The following is a 21,902-nucleotide window of genomic DNA, read 5'->3' as shown; positions in this document are numbered from 1 at the left end:
ACTCCCCTGCGGTTTAGACCTGACTCATGTCACGACTGAATGTAGTAATGGGTCACCCAAAGATTCAATGTCAAAGTAACTTACGTCCCAAAGCAAACCACTCTTGCACCTTTGTTGGGGGAGGGAAGCAATGCCTTACGGGTAACAAAAGTTTGACAAACGTTAGAAGTCTGCGTGCGCTCTCTCTGTCAGAGCCCCTGTGAAGCTGAAGTTAAATCTTTAGAAAGATGTACAGTCCTTGATTTTCCTCAACCCCCCCCCCCCCACCTTCCAAATGATAGATTTCCGTTGAATCAATTTTGTTGCAAACTTTTAGTCCACCGTTAATTAATAGCAGGTTTCCCTGTTTCCCTGCATTTCCGCACTCGTTACATTAGCTGTTTTTTTAAAACTAAAATCTTGAAGAGCGAGACTAAAAGGCAGAGCTGTAGTCTTTAAAGCACATGTGAAAAATCTTGGTTTTTGAATGTGTCAGCGTTTAATTAGCTTGGGCTGAGTGGCAGGGCAAGATTTTGATGTTAACTTTCTGATAGATTTGGTTTCCCTTCTTGGCCTTGAGGTATACCATTCCAAGGCCTGTGTTTCCCATTGTTGTGCTTAACAAAACGGTTTGTATTTCTTGAAATGTTAATTTGTTTATTTGCTGAATAACCAGCCACAATCTCTAACGGCTATTATCGAAATCTCACCTTTTGAGGCTTTGTGACTTTTTGGGCTGCAAAAAAAGTTTGTCTGCAAAAGAAAAAAAATCTCTTACATCTTCTGCACTGCAGCAAAGAGAGAGCCGAGGGTTCAAACCACACCGCGTCTGTGTTGCTATTGTCTTTCCTGCCCACTGCTGTGTGGGTGGACAGGGCTAGGAATGTGTATGTGGTGGGGAAGGAAAGTGAGCACCTGTCTTGAAGAAGCCTCCACTTTAGTGCATGAACTTGCCGTGTGAGTCAACCCATTTTTCTGATCTTGAATAGCATGAAGGATTAAAGCAAATGGGTTCAGTTTACAGAGTCTCTGCGAAAGACCAGAGAAAACCAACAGGAGGCTATAAACACGCTCTCCAAATGGACCTAAAATCCTACCTAACTCCTTCAAAGGTGTACATCAAGTCAACATTACATTTGGGGCTGTCTCTGTTCTTTATAACAGGCTTCTCATCTCCTCCAGCACAATGGAGCCAGAACTTAATTGAGGTTTCGTTAGAGCATCATTATTCACCTCATACACCGACCTACCCACCGGCGAGCCTCTCTTTGCTGGGGTTGGGGGAGCGAGAGCGAGGAAGAGAGGAAGTAGGGCTTCCATACGGTTTCTGCAACATTACAAAAAAGGCCATTTCTACTCAGCAATAGTAAAACATGATCTTTAATTTAAAGGCAAGTGTTTGCAGAGTGTGGGGGAGATAGTGTATTGAACCACAAAAGGCTATGTAAACAGGCTATAAGAAGGGTCTGCCAGTGTATTAATGACTCTCCGCAGCTTTAGAGGTGCAGTGATTTTAGGTTAGTCTGGCCTGCCCTTTTATTGAATGAGCAGATTACTTTCCTGATTGATTTTCTCACCAGCATTGGTGGGTGTGATTTCCGACAATCTGTTTAAATTGACCACGGTGTGTTCTGTTCCCTACGAAAGGGGCGAGGTGTGTGGGGACAGGACTGAATGAACAACTACGGTGGTGAGGTGAGCACTTGCTCACTTTAATGTAGGAAAGAATTTTTTTTGGGGAAAAAGATTGTTCTCAATGACATATACATTTATATTTATTTGAAAAATAAATTTTAAAACTTTGCCAAAAAAAACATTGTGTGTATCCGTGTTTTCTGTCCAGACCTTCACTGTTTTATGGTTATTTCCTCATCACCTGCGCTTATCAGATGTCAAATGACCCAACAGGTGGAGGGAGTCCTGTAGCATGTTAGTTCGAGAGGACCTGGGTGGGTAATCGCAGGAACCCGATTGTTAGTCGATTAGTGGATCACTTTCCAGGGGCAATAATCCCTTCAAAAAATAAATAATAATTTGGTCACTCAATCCATGACTGTCTGTGGGGACACACTTCTGTGTGTAAATGGCTGCTGTGTTTCACCCACAAAATATAGTCAATTCATTTCACAGTAGATTCTGTGAAGCTCTTTGCAACGTCTCAACAACAAATAAATATATAAATACAATATAAAGTGCAAGAATTATTATTATTAACAGCCACAAGATCCCCGCAACTATCGGGAAACTGAAGAATTCAAGCGTGTGAATGCAACTGACTTTCTGATGGAACAAACGAATGAATATCGGCCGAAACTATGCAGCTGAGCAAAGCAAGTGGATCCTCAAGTGAGTTTGTGTGGAATTTAGTTTGCTTTAAGGGTGCAAACAATCTTCCTAAAATGGGAAAATTAACAGATTCCACGTTGGGAAGTGGAATCACACAGTCTAAGATGACACTCCAATGTAGCGCTGTGGGGATGTGTTGCATTGTCTGAGGTGCCATCCTTCGAATGAGACGTTAAACTGAGGTCTCGTCTGTCTGTTCAGGTAGACTTCAAAGATCCCGCGACGCTATTCAAAAAGGAGAAGGGACATTCTCTTATTTCTCCTGGTGTCCTGGCCAAATTGGTTGTTTGTTGGACATTGCTTTGGGCAATTGTGCTGCTCGGTAAACAGTTGTGTGGAGTAAGAAGTAAGGAAATTTACTCAGGTTTAGCCGTGTCTGGGAATCAAACCCAGGTCCTCTCACTTGCGAATTGACTGCGCTATTCAATGCATTGCCGGACCCCCAGCGGCTCAGACACTTTCAATAACTGATCAAAATCAAAATAATAATAATCAACACTTAAGTCATTTTTGAATTGCACCTTTAATATGATGATTCATAATTGGAATTAAATAGACTTTCTTTCTTATAGCATTCCTTTACATTATACATTATAGCAATGTGTCTCTGACAAAACAATAATACACTTAGTTTTTTCTTCTACTCTGTGACACCCGGCGTGCAATGTGTTCACTGCTGAGGCTTTGAGAAGGTAATTGGGGGTGAAGGAATGTTGTGATATCAAGTCTCCATTTATCAACAACTCACATCTGGTGATCTTTATTTTGGCATTTACTTTTCTGCAATAGCTTTGCTATGTGTGAGGGGCCAGACCCAGAACTCAAACTGGAGAGAGAACAGCACCATTGTAACACCGGGATGGGGTCTGTGTGTGTGAGAGAAAAAGTGTGAGAGGGAGTGTGAGTGTGTGCAAGAGAGGGGATGTGAGTGTGTGTGTCTGTGTGTGTGTGGACTGTACGGCAGCCTGGACCAGGAGGCTCGAACCCACAACCTTCTGACCCAGATGTGAGAGCACGAGCGACAGCCAGGAAGATCCTGGCTACTGATTCTGTGCACAGAGCAGTGTCTATACTCAACCACACAGAAGAGCATTGACAGCCACACACACACTGAACAGGAGTAAAATATACAGCAACGAAGCAAGGCATCCAGATAATAAAGGTGAGAAATGGGGACTCAATACAGCTCTTATTTCAGAAAGATTCTATATACTGTACAAAACAATAATATATATATATCTTATTTTAATCTTCCATTTGGGGCGTGTTCCCTGATATCGCAGTTACAGACTCCACGTGAGTCGCCGAGTCTCCTGCTCCTTCCCCCAAACTCCTCGTCCTTAACATCCCTCCTTCAAACATCTAATTCCCTTTTAAAATAATTCATAAGAATTTGCCGGCGAAAGAAGACCGAGGTTCATTCAGTTTTGCCTTCCACCATCCTGGCAGTCACTTGACAGGCAGTGTCCCAAACTATACACCGTCTCCCCAGATATTATTTCCTAACAGAAATCTATCTCATTTGTTCTTGAAAGAATCAACACTTTCTGCTTCCACCGTCTCCCGAGGGAGTCTGTTCCATACGTTTACTAACTCGCTCACTGAAGTAGTGTTTCCGCAGATTTCTTCTGAATTTACCCCCGTCAATCGCAGGCCGTGGCTCTGTTCAAGATAGAACAGCTGATCATGGTCTACTTTATATATTCCATTCAGAATCTTAAAGCCCGTAATCATATCATCCCTCACCCTCCCACTCAGCTCCCACCCCCAGCTCAGATACCCAGTAAGTGCTTTGATGTCCGCCCGACGTGAAAGAAACTCTGAACTCTATCCCGCAATCCCTCTGGCTCATCCCCTCTCTTGCTTCCTTCAAGTCCCGTCTAAAGACCTTACTCTTCGCCCGCGCCTTTGGCCACCACCCCACCCACCCCCCAGCCGCCCCACTTCACCCACCCCGCCCTCTGCCCCCCCTGACCCCAACTCCCAGCTCGGGCCCAAAAGCCCTGATTATTCAGTGTCCTGGGGATGTCTTTCTGATGTGAAGGGAAGGAGTTAGATAAGTGTAATTTGCTACAGAAATAGAGAGATCTGGGAACGCTCAGCGGGTCAGGCAGCATTTATGGAGAGAGGAAAGTGAGTCAACGTTTCAGGTCCACGACCCTTTGTCAGGACTCGCCAGTTCTGACGAAGGGTCGTGGACCCGAAGCATTGACTCACTTTCCTCTCTCCATAGATGCTGCCTGACCCGCTGAGCGTCCCCAGATCTCTCTGTTTTTGTTTCAGATTCCAGCCTCTGCAGTATTTTCTGTTTTGTTCAAGTGTAATTTGCTGTTGTCTTCAGGTGGGATTTAAAGGAGGATAAAGGGGTCGGGGAGTTCCAGAGATCAGGGGCACAGTGGCTGAAGGCACGGCCAATGATGGTGGGATTGAGGGGTCAAGGGACAAGCAGTCTCCAGTTGTATTAGCCGAGCGAGAGGGGGGGGGGGATCGGACGAGTGGGGTTGGGGCGGGGTGTTGTAAAGCAGATGTATTATCTCGGGATAACGAGCGAGCAGTGAGGACCTTGTCTTATATTGAGTGGGGGGGGGGGGGGGCGCCATTTTGGTCATAGAAACAGGAGTAGGCCATACAGCCCCTTGAGTCTGTTCCTCCATTCTATTACTATTAATATTTCTATTAATGGCTGATCTGTACCTCAATTCCAATTATAACAACAAGTATATCTGTATAGCGCCTTTCACGTCGGGTCAATTACCTGCCTTTGCCCATGTCCATTGATCCCCTGACCTAACAAACATCTCTCCATCTCAACCTTGAAAATTGGAGCGGATCCAACATCCACAGCCTTTTGTGGGAGAGAGTCACCAGAGGAGTGGAGGGTGGGAGAGCATGAGGGGAGAGAGAGAGAGGGGGGTGGGGTTAGACCTGCTAACTCCATATCAACCTGTCACTCTCCCTCCGCTCAGCAGGCTCTGGCCTACTCATCGGTGGTCAAGCTTTCAGCCTCTCTGCCCCCACCCTCTGGAACTCCATCCCACATTCCCTTTGCCTCACCCCCTCCCTCACCTCCTTCAAGGCCCATCTGAAGATCTTCATCATCGACCTCGCCTTCGGACACCATCCTACCCCCACGCTCCCTGCCTTCCACCCCCCCCCCCCCCTGAGCCCAACCCCCAGCTCGGGTCCAAATCCCTGACTATCCAGAGCCTTGGGATGTCCTCCCCGGGTGATGGACGCTGTACAGATGTGAGTTGTTGTTGTTCTTGTCAGTTGCTGACCTCGCTGTATGAGGGGTAGTACGACAGGTCAGTAAAGATGTCGTTGGGGTTCTGACAGCCCAGGTTACAGAAACACGAGTTGATCCACATGAGGTCCTTGGAGAAGGAGGTGCCGTCGGGGCAGGTGAAGGTCACGGGGATGGTTCTGGTCCTCAGGGGGCCACAGCAACGCTCATCTGTGCACCCCCCGCAGTACTTGGGCCGATACGAGCGGCGGCTCACACACCCCGACAGTGTGTAGTGTAGAGGCTCCGTCTGCTTCAGCACACTCAGGCATCGCTTCCCCGGCTGTGGGTAAACAACAACAACAACAGTCAGAGACCAGCAGGAGAGAGAGGGAAGAGGGGGGAGAGGGGAAGAGAGAGGTGGGAGGGGGAGAGAGCAAGGGGAGAGATGGGGGCGGGGAGAGAGAGGGGGGGAGGGAGAGGAGGGAGAGAGAGAAGGGTAGAGGGGGAGAGAGAGTGGGGGAAAAGAGAGAGGGAGAGTGGAGAGAATGAGAGGGGGATTAGAGGGAGAGAGAGGGGGAGAGGGGAGAGAGAGCGCTGCGTTTACCTACAAATACACAGTCACCACACTTTACGGTATATGCTGCGAAGCGCTCTGAGGCTGATGATCAGGATCTGTATCAGATGCAGGGATTGTGTCGTATGAATGTGTCACAAAACGGTTCAGGGTGGGTGCAGTCCTCCCCTCAGCCAGGAGGGGGCACTGTCACGCTGCGTCTGAGTTACACAGCACAATGCTGCCGCCTAGAGGCAGATCCCTGTTACTGCACAAAGCAAGTCGCTGGGAACCCTCAGCAGGTCAGGCAGCATCTACGGAGAGAGGAACGTAAGCCAACGTTGACTCATTTTCCTCCCTCCATAGATGCTGCCTGACCTGCTGAGTGTTTCCAACGACTGTCGTGGATCCGAACGCTGACTCACTTGTTGAATGTGAACAAGACTGAGGCCCTCCTGATCGGCTCACACCAGCGCCTCTGCACCTCAGGCTCCAGCAACATCAACCTCCATGGTTGCTCACGGCAACTCACCAGCCACCAACTGGGTGTCTTGTTCAACCCTCATCTGTCTTTTCTCCCCCACATTCAAGCCATGACCCACTCTGCCTTCCCTCACCTCCGTAACATCGCCCGACTCTGTCACTACCTCACCCCTCAGGCCTCTGAAACTCTTGTTCATACCTTCATCACCTCAAGGCTCAACTATGCAAACTCCCTACTTGTTGGCCTTCCCAACCCCTCCCTCCACAGCTGCAGATCATCCAGAACTCTGCCGCCGGTGTCCTCTCCCGCACCAAACTCCGTGACCCCATCTCCCCCATTCTTGCCCGACTCCATTGGCTCTCTATCCTTCAGAGGATCCAGTTCAAGATCCTGGTCCTCACCTACAAAGCCCTCCATGGCCTCGCCCCACCCTACCTCTGCGACCTCCTAACCCCCTACCAACCTGCCCGTTCCCTCCGCTCACCCGGCTCTGGCTGCTCCACGTCCCCCGCCCCACCATTGGCGGGACAGCCTTCAGCCACTCTGTCCCCAACCTCTGGAATTCCATCCCCCAGTCACTCCGCCTCTCCCCCTCCGTAGCCTCCTTCAAGTCCCGCCTCAAGACCCTCCTCTTCAACCATGCCATCGGCCACCCTCCTCCCCCTGACCCCAGCTCGGGTCTGAAATGCTGTACTCTGTCCAGCTCCTGGGAACGTCCTCCCGACGTGAAAGGCGCTAAACAAATGTAATCCTGTTATTGTTGTTGAGTGTTCCCAGCGACGTCTGTTTTTCTTTCAGATTTACAGCATTTTGGGCCAGAGTGGTGATAGATTGGCTTCCAGGACCTCCCCCTCTCTCTCTCTCTCTCTCGCCCCCTCTTTCTCTCCCTATGAAAGATGGCAGCCAGACTCGCCTCTTCTGTGTCAGAAGGTTGTGGGTTCGAGCCCCATAATAAGCCTTGTTGGTTCCTGCCCCCGGGCGCAGTGTGTGAGGTGTGTGTGGGCTGAGGCTCTGACCTTGATGTGCTCGGTGATGTCCACGTCACATGGCCTGAGGAGGCAGAGGCGTCGCTCCTTGCCCAGGTGACAGTGTTGGTTATCGTTGGAGACTCGGGTGGAGATGCCCATCCCACACGTCTTGCTGCAGGCGCTCCAGCCCGTGGTCTGCACCAGGCAGTTCTTACGCCAAACCTCCGAGTCCCCGCCGTACGCTGTGGGTGGGGGGGGAGTGAGGCAGGGGGTTAGCGTTGGCATAGAGACAGGGATGAAAGCCGGAGCCGGCTTGTCCTCCCCTCCCCTCCCACCGTGATGTACCTGACAGCGCCTTCGAACGTCCTCCCCACCTGAGAACCACTGCGACAATGTCACTTGTTTTTGATAATATAGTGAGGCCCCGCCCTGATATAGTGAGGCCCCGCCCTGATATAGTGAGGCTCCGCCCTGATATAGTGAGGCCCCGCCCCGATATAGTGAGGCCCCGCCCTGATACAGTGAAGCCCCACCTTGACATAGTGAAGCTCCACCTTAACATGGTGAAGCGCTCTGTGGCGCTATCCTGCGTGGAGGGCGCTCTGTAAGTGCAAGTTGTTCTTAAGACCATAAGAATTAGGAGCAGGAGTTGGCCATTCAGCCCCTCGAGCCTGTGCCCCGCCATTTAATAAGATCGTGGCTGATCTTCTAACCTAATCCCATTACCCGCCCTATCCCCATATCCCTTAATCCCTCCATCCTTCAGAAATCTACAACCTCAGCCTTGAATAAGTTTAAGGACTGACTGAGATCCACGGCCTCTGCGGTAGAGAATTCCATAAATTCACTGCCCTCTGAGTGAAGAAATGTTTCCTCAACTCAATCCAAAACGGCTGATCCTTAACCCTGAGACTATGACCCAAGTTTTAGATTCTCCAACCGGGGAAACAGTCTCAAGGCCCTGAAGCCCCGCCCACATACCAAAGCCCCGCCCACACACTGAAGCCCCGCCCACATACCAAAGTCCCGCCCACACACTGAAGCCCCGCCCACATACCAAAGCCCTGCCCACACACTGAAGCCCCGCCCACATACCAAAGTCCCGCCCACACACTGAAGCCCCGCCCACATACCAAAGTCCCGCCCACACACTGAAGCCCCGCCCACATACCAAAGCCCTGCCCACACACTGAAGCCCCGCCCACATACCAAAGCCCTGCCCACACACTGAAGCCCAGCCCACATACCAAAGTCCCGCCCACACACGGAAGCCCCGCCCACATACCAAAGTCCCGCCCACACACTGAAGCCCCGCCCACATACCAAAGTCCCGCCCACACACTGAAGCCCCGCCCAGTCACGTACCTGACATGGACACGTGTCGCGGCGCCGGTTTGCGGAGACGCTTTGACTGGTCACAGATCCACTGCTCACAGCAGCGGCCGAGCAGCCGGACACTCTTGGGGTGTTGGCACCACACGAGGGGGGGGCGGGACTGGCGACACGCGGGTACACAGCCAATGGCACCGTTCACACACGTGCACTTGTACTTGCAGTTGGGCTGAAAGTTCTGTCCATTGGCAAAACGTCGCCCATTCAGCTCACAGCCAACGCCAACCAGATCTGCAACAACAACAACAACCAGGTCTGCAACCCAACCAGAACAATAACAACAACAACAACAACAACACAACAACAACAACAACAACAACCAGGTCTGCAACCCAACCAGAACAATAACAACAACAACAACAACAACAACAACAACCAGGTCTGCAACCCAACCAGAACAATAACAACAACAACAACAACAACAACCAGGTCTGCAACCCAACCAGAACAATAACAACAACAGTGACCATAATACTATTAGGTTTAGATTACTCATGAACAGGGACAAAGTACAGTCGAGGGTGAAAATGGTTGACTGGAAAAGGGCTAATTTTGATGGGCTAAAGAGGGAGTGAGAGTTGGTGGACTGGCAAGTGAGAATGGCAGGTCAAACAACTCATGAGCAATAGGAGATCTTCAAAGATACGATAGCTCAGGGTCTAAATAGATATATTCCCACAACAGGGAAATGTGCGACAACCAAGCCCGGCCTGGATGGCCAGGGATATTCTGTTGAGGATGAAAAAGAAGAAGATGGCGTACGACAATTGGAAGATGCAAGACACTGAGGATAGCAAAGCGCATTATAGAGAATGCAGGAGTGACCTTAAAAGAGTGATAAGACAGACATGAGAAGAGGTTAGTGGGTAACATAACGGGGAATCCTAAAATATTTTATAAGCACATAAAGGAAAAAAGGTTAGTTAAAGGTAGGGTGGGGCCAATCAAAGGCAATGACGGCCATCTTGTTGTGGAGGCAGAGGGATGGCTGATGTACTAAATGAGTACTTTGCATCTGTCTTCACAACGGAAACGGATGCCCCAAATGCTGCAGCATTGGATGAGAGGGCAGAGGACATAGATCAGATTACTATCGACAGAGAGGAAGTTCTGAAAAGATTGACTGGGCTCAAAATTGATAAGTCACCAGGACCAGATGGGTTTCACCCAAGGTTGCTGTGGGAGATACGGGTTCAAATAGCGGAGGCTTTGGCCATTATATTTCAATCGTCATTGGACACAGGAGTGGTGCCAAGAGACTGGAGAGTGGCTAATGTTACCCCCTCTACAAAAAGGGGCAGAAAGACAAACCCGGAAATTACAGGCCAGTCAGCCTAACTTCGGTAATAGGAAAGCTACTGGAGACCGTAATCCGGGACAAAATAAATCTCTACTGAGAGGAACACGAGGTAATTAGAGACAGCCAACATGGATTTGTTAAAGGCAAATTTTGCCTAACAAATCTAATAGAATTTTTTGAAGAGGTGACTGCGAGGGTTGATGAGGGAAATGCGGTGGACGTTATTTACATGGATTTCAAAAAGGCTTTTGACACAGTACCGCATAAGAGGTTAATAAAAAAATTAGAGGCCACCGTATTAAGGGGACAGTGGCAGTTTGGATTAGGAACTGACTGAGTGACAGAAAGCAGAGGGTGGTGGTTAATGGGTGTTTCTCGAAATGGAAGGAGGTGTGCAGCGGTGTCCCCCAGGGATCGGTATTGGGACCACTGCTCTTTCTAATATATATTAATGATCTGGACTTGGGCATAGAGAGCACTATTTCCAAGTTTGCAGATGATACAAAGTTAGGTCGGGTAGTAAATAGTGAGGAGGACTGTAACCAACTGCAGCAGACATACACAGAATGGTGGAATGGGCTGACATGTGGCAAATGGATTTCAATGTGGATAAGTGTGAGGTGATACACGTAGGTATGAAAAATGATAGGAGGCGATATAGACTTGGAGCTCAATCTTAAGGGGGTGAACGTACAGAGAGATCTGGGTGTTCAAGTAAGCGAATCATTAAAGGTAGTGGGGCAGGTAGATAGGGCAGTAAAAAAGGCATTTGGTGTACTGAGCTTTATTAGTCGGGGCATAGAGTATAAAAGTAGGGGTTATGGTTAATCTGTACAAAACACTGGTTAGGCCTCAGCTGGAGTACTGCGTCCAGTTCTGGGCCCATTACCTCAGGAAGGACATTAAGGCACTGGAAAGGGTACAGAGGAGATTCACGAGAATGATACCAGGAATGGGGAACCTTAGCTATGAGGACAGTGGAGAAGTTAGGACTTTTCCCATTAGAGCAGAGAAGGTTACGTGGGGACCTGATAGAGGTCTTCAAGATCATGAAAGGTTTCGACAGGTGAGATAGGGAAAGCTGTTTCCGCTGGTAGGTGTGTCTGTGACCCGCGGTCACAGTCTGAAGATATCACCAAAAGAAGCAGAGGGGAGGGTTAGAAGAAATGTTTTCACTCAGTGAGTTGTTGGAATTTGGAATGATCCGCCCGAAAGGGCAGTGAAGTCCGATTCAATAACAGCTTTTAAGAGAGAACTGGACAGGTATCGGGGAAGACGGGTTTGGGGGGTTATGGGGAGAAAGCTGGTGATTGGGGTCAGTGAAAGTGACGCTCTGTCAAAGAGCCGCACAGACTCGATGGGCCGAATGGCCTCCTTCAGTGCCGTAACATTCTATGGATCTATGAAACAACAAACAGAACAACAACAATATCAAAAACAACCAGAATAACAACAACAATAACAACCAAAACAACAACCAGAACGATAACAACAACGACAACAACCATAATAATAACAACAATAACAATAAGAACAACAATAACAACAATAAGAACAACAATAACAACAACAATAACAACCATAATAATAACAACAATAGCAACAACAACAACAACCATAATAATAACAATAGCAATCATAATAATAATTGTATTTGATCCAACGCATCACAAGACGTCTCAAAGCGCTTTCCAGAGTCAACAGTAACGTAACTGTGTAGTTTGTGGGTGAAACACAGCAGCCAATTGCACACAGCGGTGGCCCACTCCCCCTCTCGCCCCCAGGCTGGGGTCTCCCCCTCCACTTCCCCTCTCATCCCCAGGATGGGGTCTCCCCTCCACTCCCCCCCCCCACCCACCCCTCCTGCCCCAGGTTGGGGTCTCCCCCTCCACTCCCCCCCACTCCCCACTCCCCCCTCGCGCCCCCAGGCTGGGGTCTCTCCCTCCACTCCCCACCCCACTCCCCCTCTCGCCCCCAAGCTGGGGTCTCTCCCTCCACTCCCCCTCTCGCCCCCAGGCTGGGGTCTCTCCCTCCACTCCCCCCACCCACTCCCCCTCTCGCTCTCAGGGCTGGGATCTCTCCATCCCCCCCACCCACCCCTCCCACCCCTGGGCTGGCAGTGGAGGAGGAGGAGGATACTTACGCGCACATAGTCCCACCTCATAGCGGGGCCGATCTTTGCTGTAGTCACAATAGAGCTCACGGTGGGGGTCACAGGTGTCAGCCTCAGTGCAGGACTCCCCGAGCTGCTTAGCGCAAGTCCGACAGCAGTCACAGCCGTCAGTCACCAGGCTGACCCCCGGGGGACAGTCAGGGGGAGACAGGGGGCACGCGCACGGCCAGTGACAGTACTGGGTGCGGTTGTAGGGGTCGATGGGGCTCTCGGTGGTCCTCAAGGCCCCCGCAGCAGCTGTGGAGTTCTGAGCGAGGATCTGAGCAGAAGACGAGATCATTATTATTATTTGAGTGCAAAATACTGCAGATCTGAAACAAAACAGAGGTCACCGGGAACACTCAGCAGGTCAGGCAGCATCTATGGAGAGAGGAAAGTGAGTCAATATTTCGGGTCCACGACAGAGTCGGGGTCGGGCTCCGCCACTGTTAAGGGCTCTGAGACGCTGCCCTGAGTGGAGGGCGCTATATAAGTGCAAGTTGTTGTCGTTGTTGATAGGAACACAGGAGCAGGAGGTGGCCATTCAGCCCCTTGAGAGCCTGTTCTGCCATTCTATAGGAACATGGCTGATCTGTACCTCAACTCCAATTACCCGCCTTTGCCTCGAATCCCGATATCCCGACCTCACAAACATCTGTGCAGCAGAAGAGAGAGGTCCCTATGTGGCCACTGGAGGGTGTCGCGGGCCCAGGACAGAGCAGGTCGGGAGGGACTGAATATAATAAAGTGACTTATGTTTTGCATCGAGTTGAAAATCACCACAAAATAATTCAGCATCGCGCCCCCACCCCCCACCCCCCCCATAGTCGAGAGGACTCGGGTTCGATTCCCGAACAGAGCGAAACCTTCGGCAAGTTTCCTTACTCCACAGCCCTCTGTTTACCGGCAGTGAGTGGGAATCCGGTTCTTAGTCGATTGAGGATCAATTTCTGGGGTAATAATTGCTTCAAAATAAATAAATTGGTCACTTCAACCCACGGCTGTTTGTGGGACACTGCCGTGTGCAATTGGCTCCTGTGTTTCGCTCACAAAATACAGTCAATTCAAATCACAGTTATTATGATGATCCGCACCATTGCCAAACTCCGCCACTGCCTCACCCCTCAGGTGAGACCCCCACCCACACATTCGTCACCTCAAGGCTCGATTACGGGAACTCCCTCCTCATCGGCCTTCCCACCTCTTCCCTTCACAACCTGCAGATCATCCACAACTCTGCAGCTCATGTACTCTCACGCACCAGACTCCGAGACCCCATCACTCCCACCCTCGCCCGACCCCATCACTCCCACCCTCGCCCGACCCCATCACTCCCACCCTCGCCCGACCCCATCACTCCCACCCTCGCCCGACCCCATCACTCCCACCCTCGCCCGACCCCATCACCCCATCCTCGCCCGACCCCATCACCCTCGCCCGACCCCATCACCCTCGCCCGACCCCATCACTCCCACCCTCGTCCGATTCCACTGGCACCCCATCCCCCAGAGGATCGAGTTCAAAATCCTCGTCCTCACCTTTAAGGCCATCCATGGCTTTGCCCCCTCCCACCTCTCTGACCTGCTGACTCCCTACCAACCTGCCCCCTCCCTCCGTTCATCGGGCTCCGGCTGCTCCATGTCTCCTGCCCGACCCGCCCTACCATCGGTGTCTGGGCTTTCAGCCTCTCTGCCCCCACACTCTGGAACTCCATCCCACGGTCCCTTGGCCTCGCTTCCTCCCTCGCCTCCTTCAAGGCCGGTCTCAAGTCCCTCCTCTTCGACCGTCCCTTTGGTCTCCCTCCCACCTCTCTGTCTTCCCTCACCCCTTTGCTTTGGGACGTCCTCCCGACGTGAAAGACGCTCTATAGATGTCATTGTGTTGTTGTGGGGGGGGGGGGAGGGTAGGACCAGTCGATGGCTCTTTCAAAGAGTCGGCACAGGAATGAGCGGCAGAATAGCCTCCTTCTGTGTAATAAGATTCTATGATTCTATGATACAGTGCCGTGTCATGTCTTTGAGGCGACCAAAGCGCTTCACAGAATAAACTCTAAAATGAATTAACGGTATCTTTTTGTGGGTGAAACGTGGCAGCCAATTGCGCACAACAGCGTCCCACAAACAGTCGTGGATTGAAGTGACCAAATTATTATTATTATTGTTTTTTTGAAGGGATTATTACCCCTGGAAAGCGATCTGTCAATTATAAGAACATAAGAAATTCTCGATGAAAAAAGACCAAGGTCCATCCGGTTGGCCTTCCACCTCCCTGGTGGTCACATGTACATATGTCCCCATCTCCCTGTGCGCTGTATCCCATCATATTATTCCCTAAAAGAAAACTGTCTAATCTGCGTTTGAAAGTATCAACATTTCCTGCTTCACCGTCTCCCCGGGGAGTCTGTTCCACACGGTCACTATCCGCTCACTGAAATGGTGTTTGGTGGACTTGTTCTGTATTTATGCCCTTCAATCGCAGGCCGTGGCCTCTGGTTTACTATTCTGGACACGTTGAAGCAGCCCATCATGATCCAGATTGTTTGGCCCCTTTAGAACCTTAGACAGCAATCATATCGCCTCATCGACTAACAATTTACATTTCAACAGCGTCTTTCACGTCGGAAGGACGTCCCAAGGCGCTGGCTGGACCGTTAGGTATTTGGACCCGAGCTGGGGGTTGGGATCAGGAGGGGCTGGAGGGCAGGGAGGGTGGAGGTAGGACAGTGACCAAAGGCGCGGTCAAAGAGGAGGGTCTTGAGACATGCCCTGAGGGAGGCGAGGGGTAGGGTGTGAGGGGGAGGGACTGTGGGATGCAGTTCCAGAGGGTGGGGCAGAGAGGCTGAAGGCCTGACCGGCAATGGTGGGGTGGGCCGGGCGGGGCCGGGGAGCAGGCCAGAGCCTGCAGGTTGATATGGGGTTAGCAGGTCACACAGGTGGGAGTTAGCACAAGGAACTCGTGCCCATCAGTGACAGTGAGCACTGGATCATTGGCCGTTCACTCAGCAACTCCACAAATGTGCGTCATCTGCGATAACCTCTGACCTTCCCTCTTTCTTAGTTCTTTCCTAGTTCCAGCGCCTCGGGACGTCCTCCCGACGTGAAAGGCGCTCTATAAATGGAATCTTGTTGTTGTTGTTCTTCATCACTTCCTTTTTTAAGGGAAACCTTTGTGTGCCTCTGGCTCGGTCTGTGCTGTTCGCTCCTTATTATTAACAATAATACTTACATTTGATACAGAGCCTTATCACATCTTCAAGACGACTCAAAGCGCTTCACAGGATATACTGTGGAGTCCTGTAGCTCAGTGGTTAGAGCACTCGCTTTGCAAGTGAGAGACCTGAGTTCAATCCCAGGCAGAGGGCGAAACCTTGGGCAAGTTTCCTTACTCCACACAGAGCCTAATAATAATCCCTCCAAAACCAAACACAATAATAAATTGGTCATTTTCAATCCACGACTGTTTGTGGGACATTGCTGTGCGCAATTGGCTGCCGCGTTCGCCCACAAATATACAGTCAATTCACTTTACAGTGTGTTCTGTGAAGCGCTTTGGGACGTCCTCCCGACGTGAAAAGCGCTATATCAAATGCAAGGATTATTATTATTATTACTGTAAAGTGTAGTGACTGTGTATTTTGTGGACGAAATGCGGCAGCCAAGAAATGTTCACAATTCTGAGCCACCTTGAATTGTAAGCCAATGGTTTTGAACCTAAAGCTATGATGAATTTGGAAGCTGCGTTGATGTTTTTTGGTCAGCCGGGTGTCTGACACATGCGGAAACTCATCACCACGAGTTTCCATGCATTCCACCTTGACATGGAAATTGCCAGTGTCTGGAATGGAATGCCCTCTCGTTCCCTCTCTCTCCCCCGTTTTACCTAATTGCGGAGAGTATTAGGCGCAGGTTGGTGAGAGCTAAAGTTTGGGGATCCCAGAGTGTGTATTGGGGGTAACTGCTGGAGTCTAACCATCTAAATAATAATAATAATCCTTGCATTTGATATAGTGCCTTATCATGTCATTGAGACATCTCAAAGCGCTTCACAGAATATACTGTAAAGTGTAGTGACTGAATACTTTGTGGATGAAACCCGGCAGCCAGTTACACACAGCAGTGCCCCCACACACAGCCGTGGGGCGAGTGGGCAATATTATTTGGGGGATTGTTGTCCAGGACACCGGGAGAGAGAGAAACTCCCTTCTCTTTTCCAATAGCCCCGCGGGATCTTTACCATCCCCCCGAACAGGCAGACGGGACCTCGGGTTAACGTCTCCTCCCGAGGACGGCACCTCCCACAGTGCCCCCCCCCCCAGCGCTGTATTGGAGCATCAGCTTAGACTGTGTGATTCCAAGTCCTGACGTGGGGGTTGAACCCACAACCTCCTGACTGAGAGAGAGAGGGAGAGAGAGAGAGAGAGAGAGGGGGAGAGAGCTACCACTGGGCCAGGCTGACACTAAATTTGGATCTTGCTCCTCATTAGCATTAGAAACAGCAGCAAAAAATAACATTATTACTTAAATTAACCCATTAATTTTACTGTAAAGTGTAGTGACTGTATTTGCAGGGTGTAACCTGGCTGTCAATTTGCACCCAACAACATCCCACAAACAGCTGTGGAGCAAGTGAATGATTTTAACTTGGAGCAAGAAACTCCCTCATCTTCCAAGTCCAATTGGCTAAGTCACTTGGACGCTTTGACTCAGGAAACAGTATCCTAGTAACGTGAGCTTTAACTTTAACTTGACAATTGCCAACGAGGGGTGGGGGTGGGTGGGGCGGTGGGGGGGTGGGGGCGGTGGGGCATGAACATACACAGTTCAGGTCAGAGCAATGCTCTCCAGGTCTACCAGAGGTCACAGTATAACCATGACTGTTCTCTCCCTCTCTCTCTCTCTCTCTGCTTCTGTCTCTCTCCCTGAATGCCACACTCTCTCTCTGTCTCGTTTCGCCCACAAAATATACAGTCACTCCTTTATAATAATAATAATAATCCTCGCATTTGATATAGCGCTTTTCACGTCGGGAGGACGTCACAAAGCGCTTCACACAACACACTGTAAAGTGAATTGACTGTATATTTGTGGGCGAACGCGGCAGCCAATTGCGCACAGCAATGTCCCACAAACAGTCGTAGATTGAAAATGACCAATTTATTATGGTTTGGGGTTTTGGAGGGATTCTTATTAGGCGTGTGGAGTAAGGAAACTTGCCCAAGGTTTGGCCCTCTGCCTGGGATTGAACAAAACAAAACAGGTCTCTGAGCAAAGCAAAAGCGAGTGCTCTAACCACTGAGCTACAGGACTCCACTTTACAGTGTATCCTGTGAAGCGCTTTGAGACGTCTCGAAGATGTGATCAGGCGCTGTGTCAAATGCGAGGATTATTATTATTACATTCTCTCTCTGTCCCTCTCTCTCTGTCCCTCTCTCTTTCTGTTTGCCACCTTCTCTCTGTCTACAACACAAGAATGATTTGCGTTTACACAGTGCCATTAACGCGCTCATTACGCTGTTGTTGGGACCTTCTCCTTCAACTCCGTCACGAGTTTGTGACAAACACAAACGTGGACCACATTGACATGTGGACAAGATGCTGCGGTTTAAAGGGGAGGTTCAGGCAACTTGACCGTGGCCGAGAGAGTTAAAGGGGAGGTTCAGGCAACTTGACCGTGGCCGAGAGAGTTAAAGGGGAGGTTCAGGCAACTTGACCGTGGCCGAGAGAGTTAAAGGGGAGGTTCAGGCAACTTGACCGTGGCCGAGAGAGTTAAAGGGGAGGTTCAGGCAACTTGACCGTGGCCGAGAGAGTTAAAGGGGAGGTTCAGGCAACTTGACCGTGGCCGAGAGAGTTAAAGGGGAGGTTCAGGCAACTTGACCGTGGCCGAGAGAGTTAAAGGGGAGGTTCGAAAACCTAGATTCAGCCAAACAGTGAACCGTTAAAGATCCCGGACACTACCGGAAAAGAGAAGGGAGGTTCTCTGTCCGGCTCATCCGAAGGACGGCAACTGCGACACTGCAACCCCCCCCATCACCCTCCCCCCACAGCCCCCAGAGCTGCATTGGGGCATCAGCTTGGAGTGCGATTTGAGTCCTGATGTGGGGCTTGAACCCACAAACTTCTGACCCAGAGGCGAGAGCGTGAGTGACTGAGCCAGGCTGACTGACACACACACACACACGCAGAGAGCCCCCTCCCCCCCACTCACACACACACTCACACACACACACAGACACCCCCCCATTCACTCACACACTCATACACAGACCCCTGAAAGAAAATGATACACTCCCTTTGAAACAAAGTTTGGCCAAAGCAGTTTCGCCCCTTCCCCCCCCCCCCCCCCCACTCCCTCTCCCGTAAGACATATCCCCTTTAAATGCAGCGTTCACCCCAGGAGCTCAGGATGGGTTGTAAAGAACATGAGCCTCGTTACTACCTGAGGGAGAGCGAGAGCATCAGAGGAAGTGAGGAAAGTCTGCCCTACAGCCAGCAACACACACACACTCCCCCAGCCCAGGCACTCAGACGAGGATCAATAAGAATCTGTGCCTTTCATGTCCTGTAGCTCGGGGTTAGAGCCCTCGCCGAGCGAGCGGGAGGACCTGGGTTCGATTCCCGGGCGGGTCTGGTCAGGGCGAAACATTTCCTTACTCCGCACGCCTCGTTTACCCGCAGTGAGTAGTAACCCGATTGCTAGTCGATTGGCGGATCGCTTTCGGGGGGAATAATCCCTTTAAAAACAATTCGAACAATAATAATGCGGTCACCCAATCTACATCTGTTTGTGGGACAATGCTGTGCGCAATTTGCTGTCGTGTTTTGCCCACAAAATACTCGGTTAATGGCCAGCATTGCGGTTGTTGGCTCAGGAGCAGCGAAGATTGAAAAAAAATTACCCGCCCCATCCCCCCCCACCCCAAAAAAACATGGTTTCTGAGCCTTTTTAACACAAACTCAGAAACAAACAGATGTTAACAAATCCTTTACAGATGTGTCTCTGAGATTTATCAATTTCTTACTGTCTCTCCACACTGCAGCTTTCAATAATTTTTTACAGTTCAGACACTACTATCGCACTACTCCTTGTTTTGTTTTGGGGGAGTTTGTTGGTCAGGACACAGCGAAGATTTAAGAAAACAATAAATCCTGATAAAAACATTGTTTCTGAGAGAGTTATAATAATAATAATCCTTGCATTTGATACAGCGCCTTATCACGTCTTTGAGACGTCTCAAAGCGCTTCACAGACTATACTGTAAAGTGAATTGACTGTATTTTGTGGGTGGAACGCGGCAGCCAATTGCCCACAGCAGCGTCCCCACAAACAGTTGCGGATTGAGTGACATTTTTTTTTAGTTCAACGCAAATTGAGAAACACAGTTGTTGATCTCTTTTATAATTAAAATCTCCAGCAAAGTTAGGGTTTGATTCCCGGGCGCGGTGAAACCTGAGGCAAATTTCCTTCCTCCACACGCCTCTGTTTACCAGCAGTCAGTAGGAACCCGGTTGTTAGTCAATTGGCGGATTGCTTTCTGGGATAATGATCCCTTCAAAAGCAAAATAATAATTTGGTCACTTAATCTATGTTTGTGGGACACTGCTGTGCACAATTGGCTGTCGCGTTTCGACCACAAAATCAGTCAACCACTTTACCAGTATATACTGTGTAGAACTTTGAGTCGTCTTGAAGATGTGATGAGGCGCTGGATCAAATGCCAGGATTATTATTATTATTATTATCATTATTATTATCTGGATATCAGAATTTTTTTTATTTTGTCAACAAAAAATATAAAATATTCCTATGTAAGTATGAAATCCCCCCCCCACCACACACACAGACACACACACACCTCTCCTTTTTATTCCTCCCACCCCACCCCTCATCCCTGTTCCTAAAACAACATTAAGTTTTTTTTTGCCACGTGTTTGATCAGTAGAAGTTTACTCATCACAACACATCTCCAGTCTGGGTTACATCAACTCTGCATTCCTCTAGTTTTTGAACTTGTCGTCAAGCGTTGAGTGAGTAATATGTATATTCTTATCCCTCCCTCCCTCCCTCCCTCATCTCCTCCTTTCTCTTCTAAGCACTCTCCCCTCTTCAGACTCGAACCCTTCTAACCATCCCATTCTCACCCCCCAGTGACACCTCCCCCATAAAATCGCTCCCTTTATTATCTCAAAATGTACACCACACCCTCTCATCTCTATACTGGAGAATATATATGCACATAATCTAATCTAATAATAATCCTTGCATTTGATATAGCGCCTTATCACGTCTCAAAATGCTTCACAACAACAACAAATTAAGAGAATATACTATAAAGTGTAGTGACTGTGTATTTTGTGGGTGAAACGCAGCAGCCAATTGCGCACAGCAGCGTCTCACAAACAGTCGTGGGTTGAGTGACCAAATTATTATTGTTGTTGTTTATATGAAAGGATTATTACCTGTGAAAAGTGATCTGCCAATTGATGAGCAACCGGGTTCCTACTGACTGCTGGTAAACAGACGCGGGTTGAGTAAGGAAACTTGCCTAAGGTTTGCCGTACCCGGGAATCAAACCCAGGTCCTCTCGCTTGCGAGACGAGTGCTCTAAACGCTGAGCTACAGGACCCCACAGAGTATATACGTACTCTACACTGTACTCTATACATTTCACCTACAAAATACGCAGTCAATTCACTTTACAGTGTGTCCTGTGAAGCGCTTTGAGACGTCTCAAAGACGTGATAAGGAACTGTATCAAATGTAGGGATTATTATTATTATTACTGTGCTGTTGTGATTTTCCTCCTTATACACACATTTACGCACACAGTCTTTGGAGACTGTAAGACACTTTCTCTCTCTCCCCCCCCCCACCCCTCCCCACTCACCCACAAAAAAACTTTTCTTACGGTTAACTTTGCCAAAACTTTCCCCAAACTTTGCCAAAACATCCTCTGCACAAGAAACTTTTCCCCCACTTTAAGAACTCCTCCACCCCCCTCTCTCTCTCTCCCTCTCCCTCTCTCTCTCCCCTCCCTATGCTAAAAAAAATGTTAAAGACCATAAATAAATATAACAACACAAGCCTCAGACTCACCTGCACCAGTTTGCCAGTCACTATGACACACAGCAACAAGCCCTTCATTCCTGGGACAGAGAGGAAAATTCATTGAAACTCTCAAACATGAAACTTTCCTGTTTTTTTCCCCCAATTCACAGCATCTTCCCAGGGATTTCCATCTCAGGAATGACTCATTCAACTTACTGCCTATATCTGAGCTCTGCCTCTCTCTCTCTCTCTTTCCCTTTCCCTTTCTTTTCCCCCTTTCTCTCTCTCCTCTCTCTCTCTCTCCCAGTAAAGTCAGACTATGTTCAGACCCATCTGGATGTCAGGATAATTCCCAATTACACTTTTCTCTGCTCCCTGAGCCTTTCCCATTGCTCCCCCTCTCTCTCTCTCTCTCTCTGTGCTGGAGACCAGAGGCTATTTAAAGGGACAGCTCACA

General features: G+C 49.4%; 1 protein-coding gene across 1 annotated transcript; it reads right to left on the bottom strand.

Moving 5' to 3' along the window:
- Positions 1-5,559: 5,559 nt before the first annotated feature.
- Positions 5,560-21,902, bottom strand: LOC103174101 (CCN family member 4-like). The gene is made up of 5 exons (XM_042332008.1): positions 21,494-21,902; positions 12,392-12,680; positions 8,922-9,179; positions 7,605-7,798; positions 5,560-5,891 (listed from the first exon to the last, which is right to left on the bottom strand). The coding sequence occupies exons 1-5, from the start codon at positions 21,539-21,541 to the stop codon at positions 5,592-5,594; spliced, it is 1,089 nt and encodes a 362-aa protein (XP_042187942.1). The 5' UTR covers positions 21,542-21,902; the 3' UTR covers positions 5,560-5,591.

This window comes from Callorhinchus milii, unplaced genomic scaffold (genome assembly GCF_018977255.1).
Source record: "Callorhinchus milii isolate IMCB2004 unplaced genomic scaffold, IMCB_Cmil_1.0 Scaffold2, whole genome shotgun sequence".
In the NCBI taxonomy this organism is placed as follows: Eukaryota; Metazoa; Chordata; class Chondrichthyes; order Chimaeriformes; family Callorhinchidae; genus Callorhinchus; species Callorhinchus milii.
Note: the sequence above shows the minus strand (reverse complement) of the source record. Positions and strands in the feature narration are given on the sequence as shown.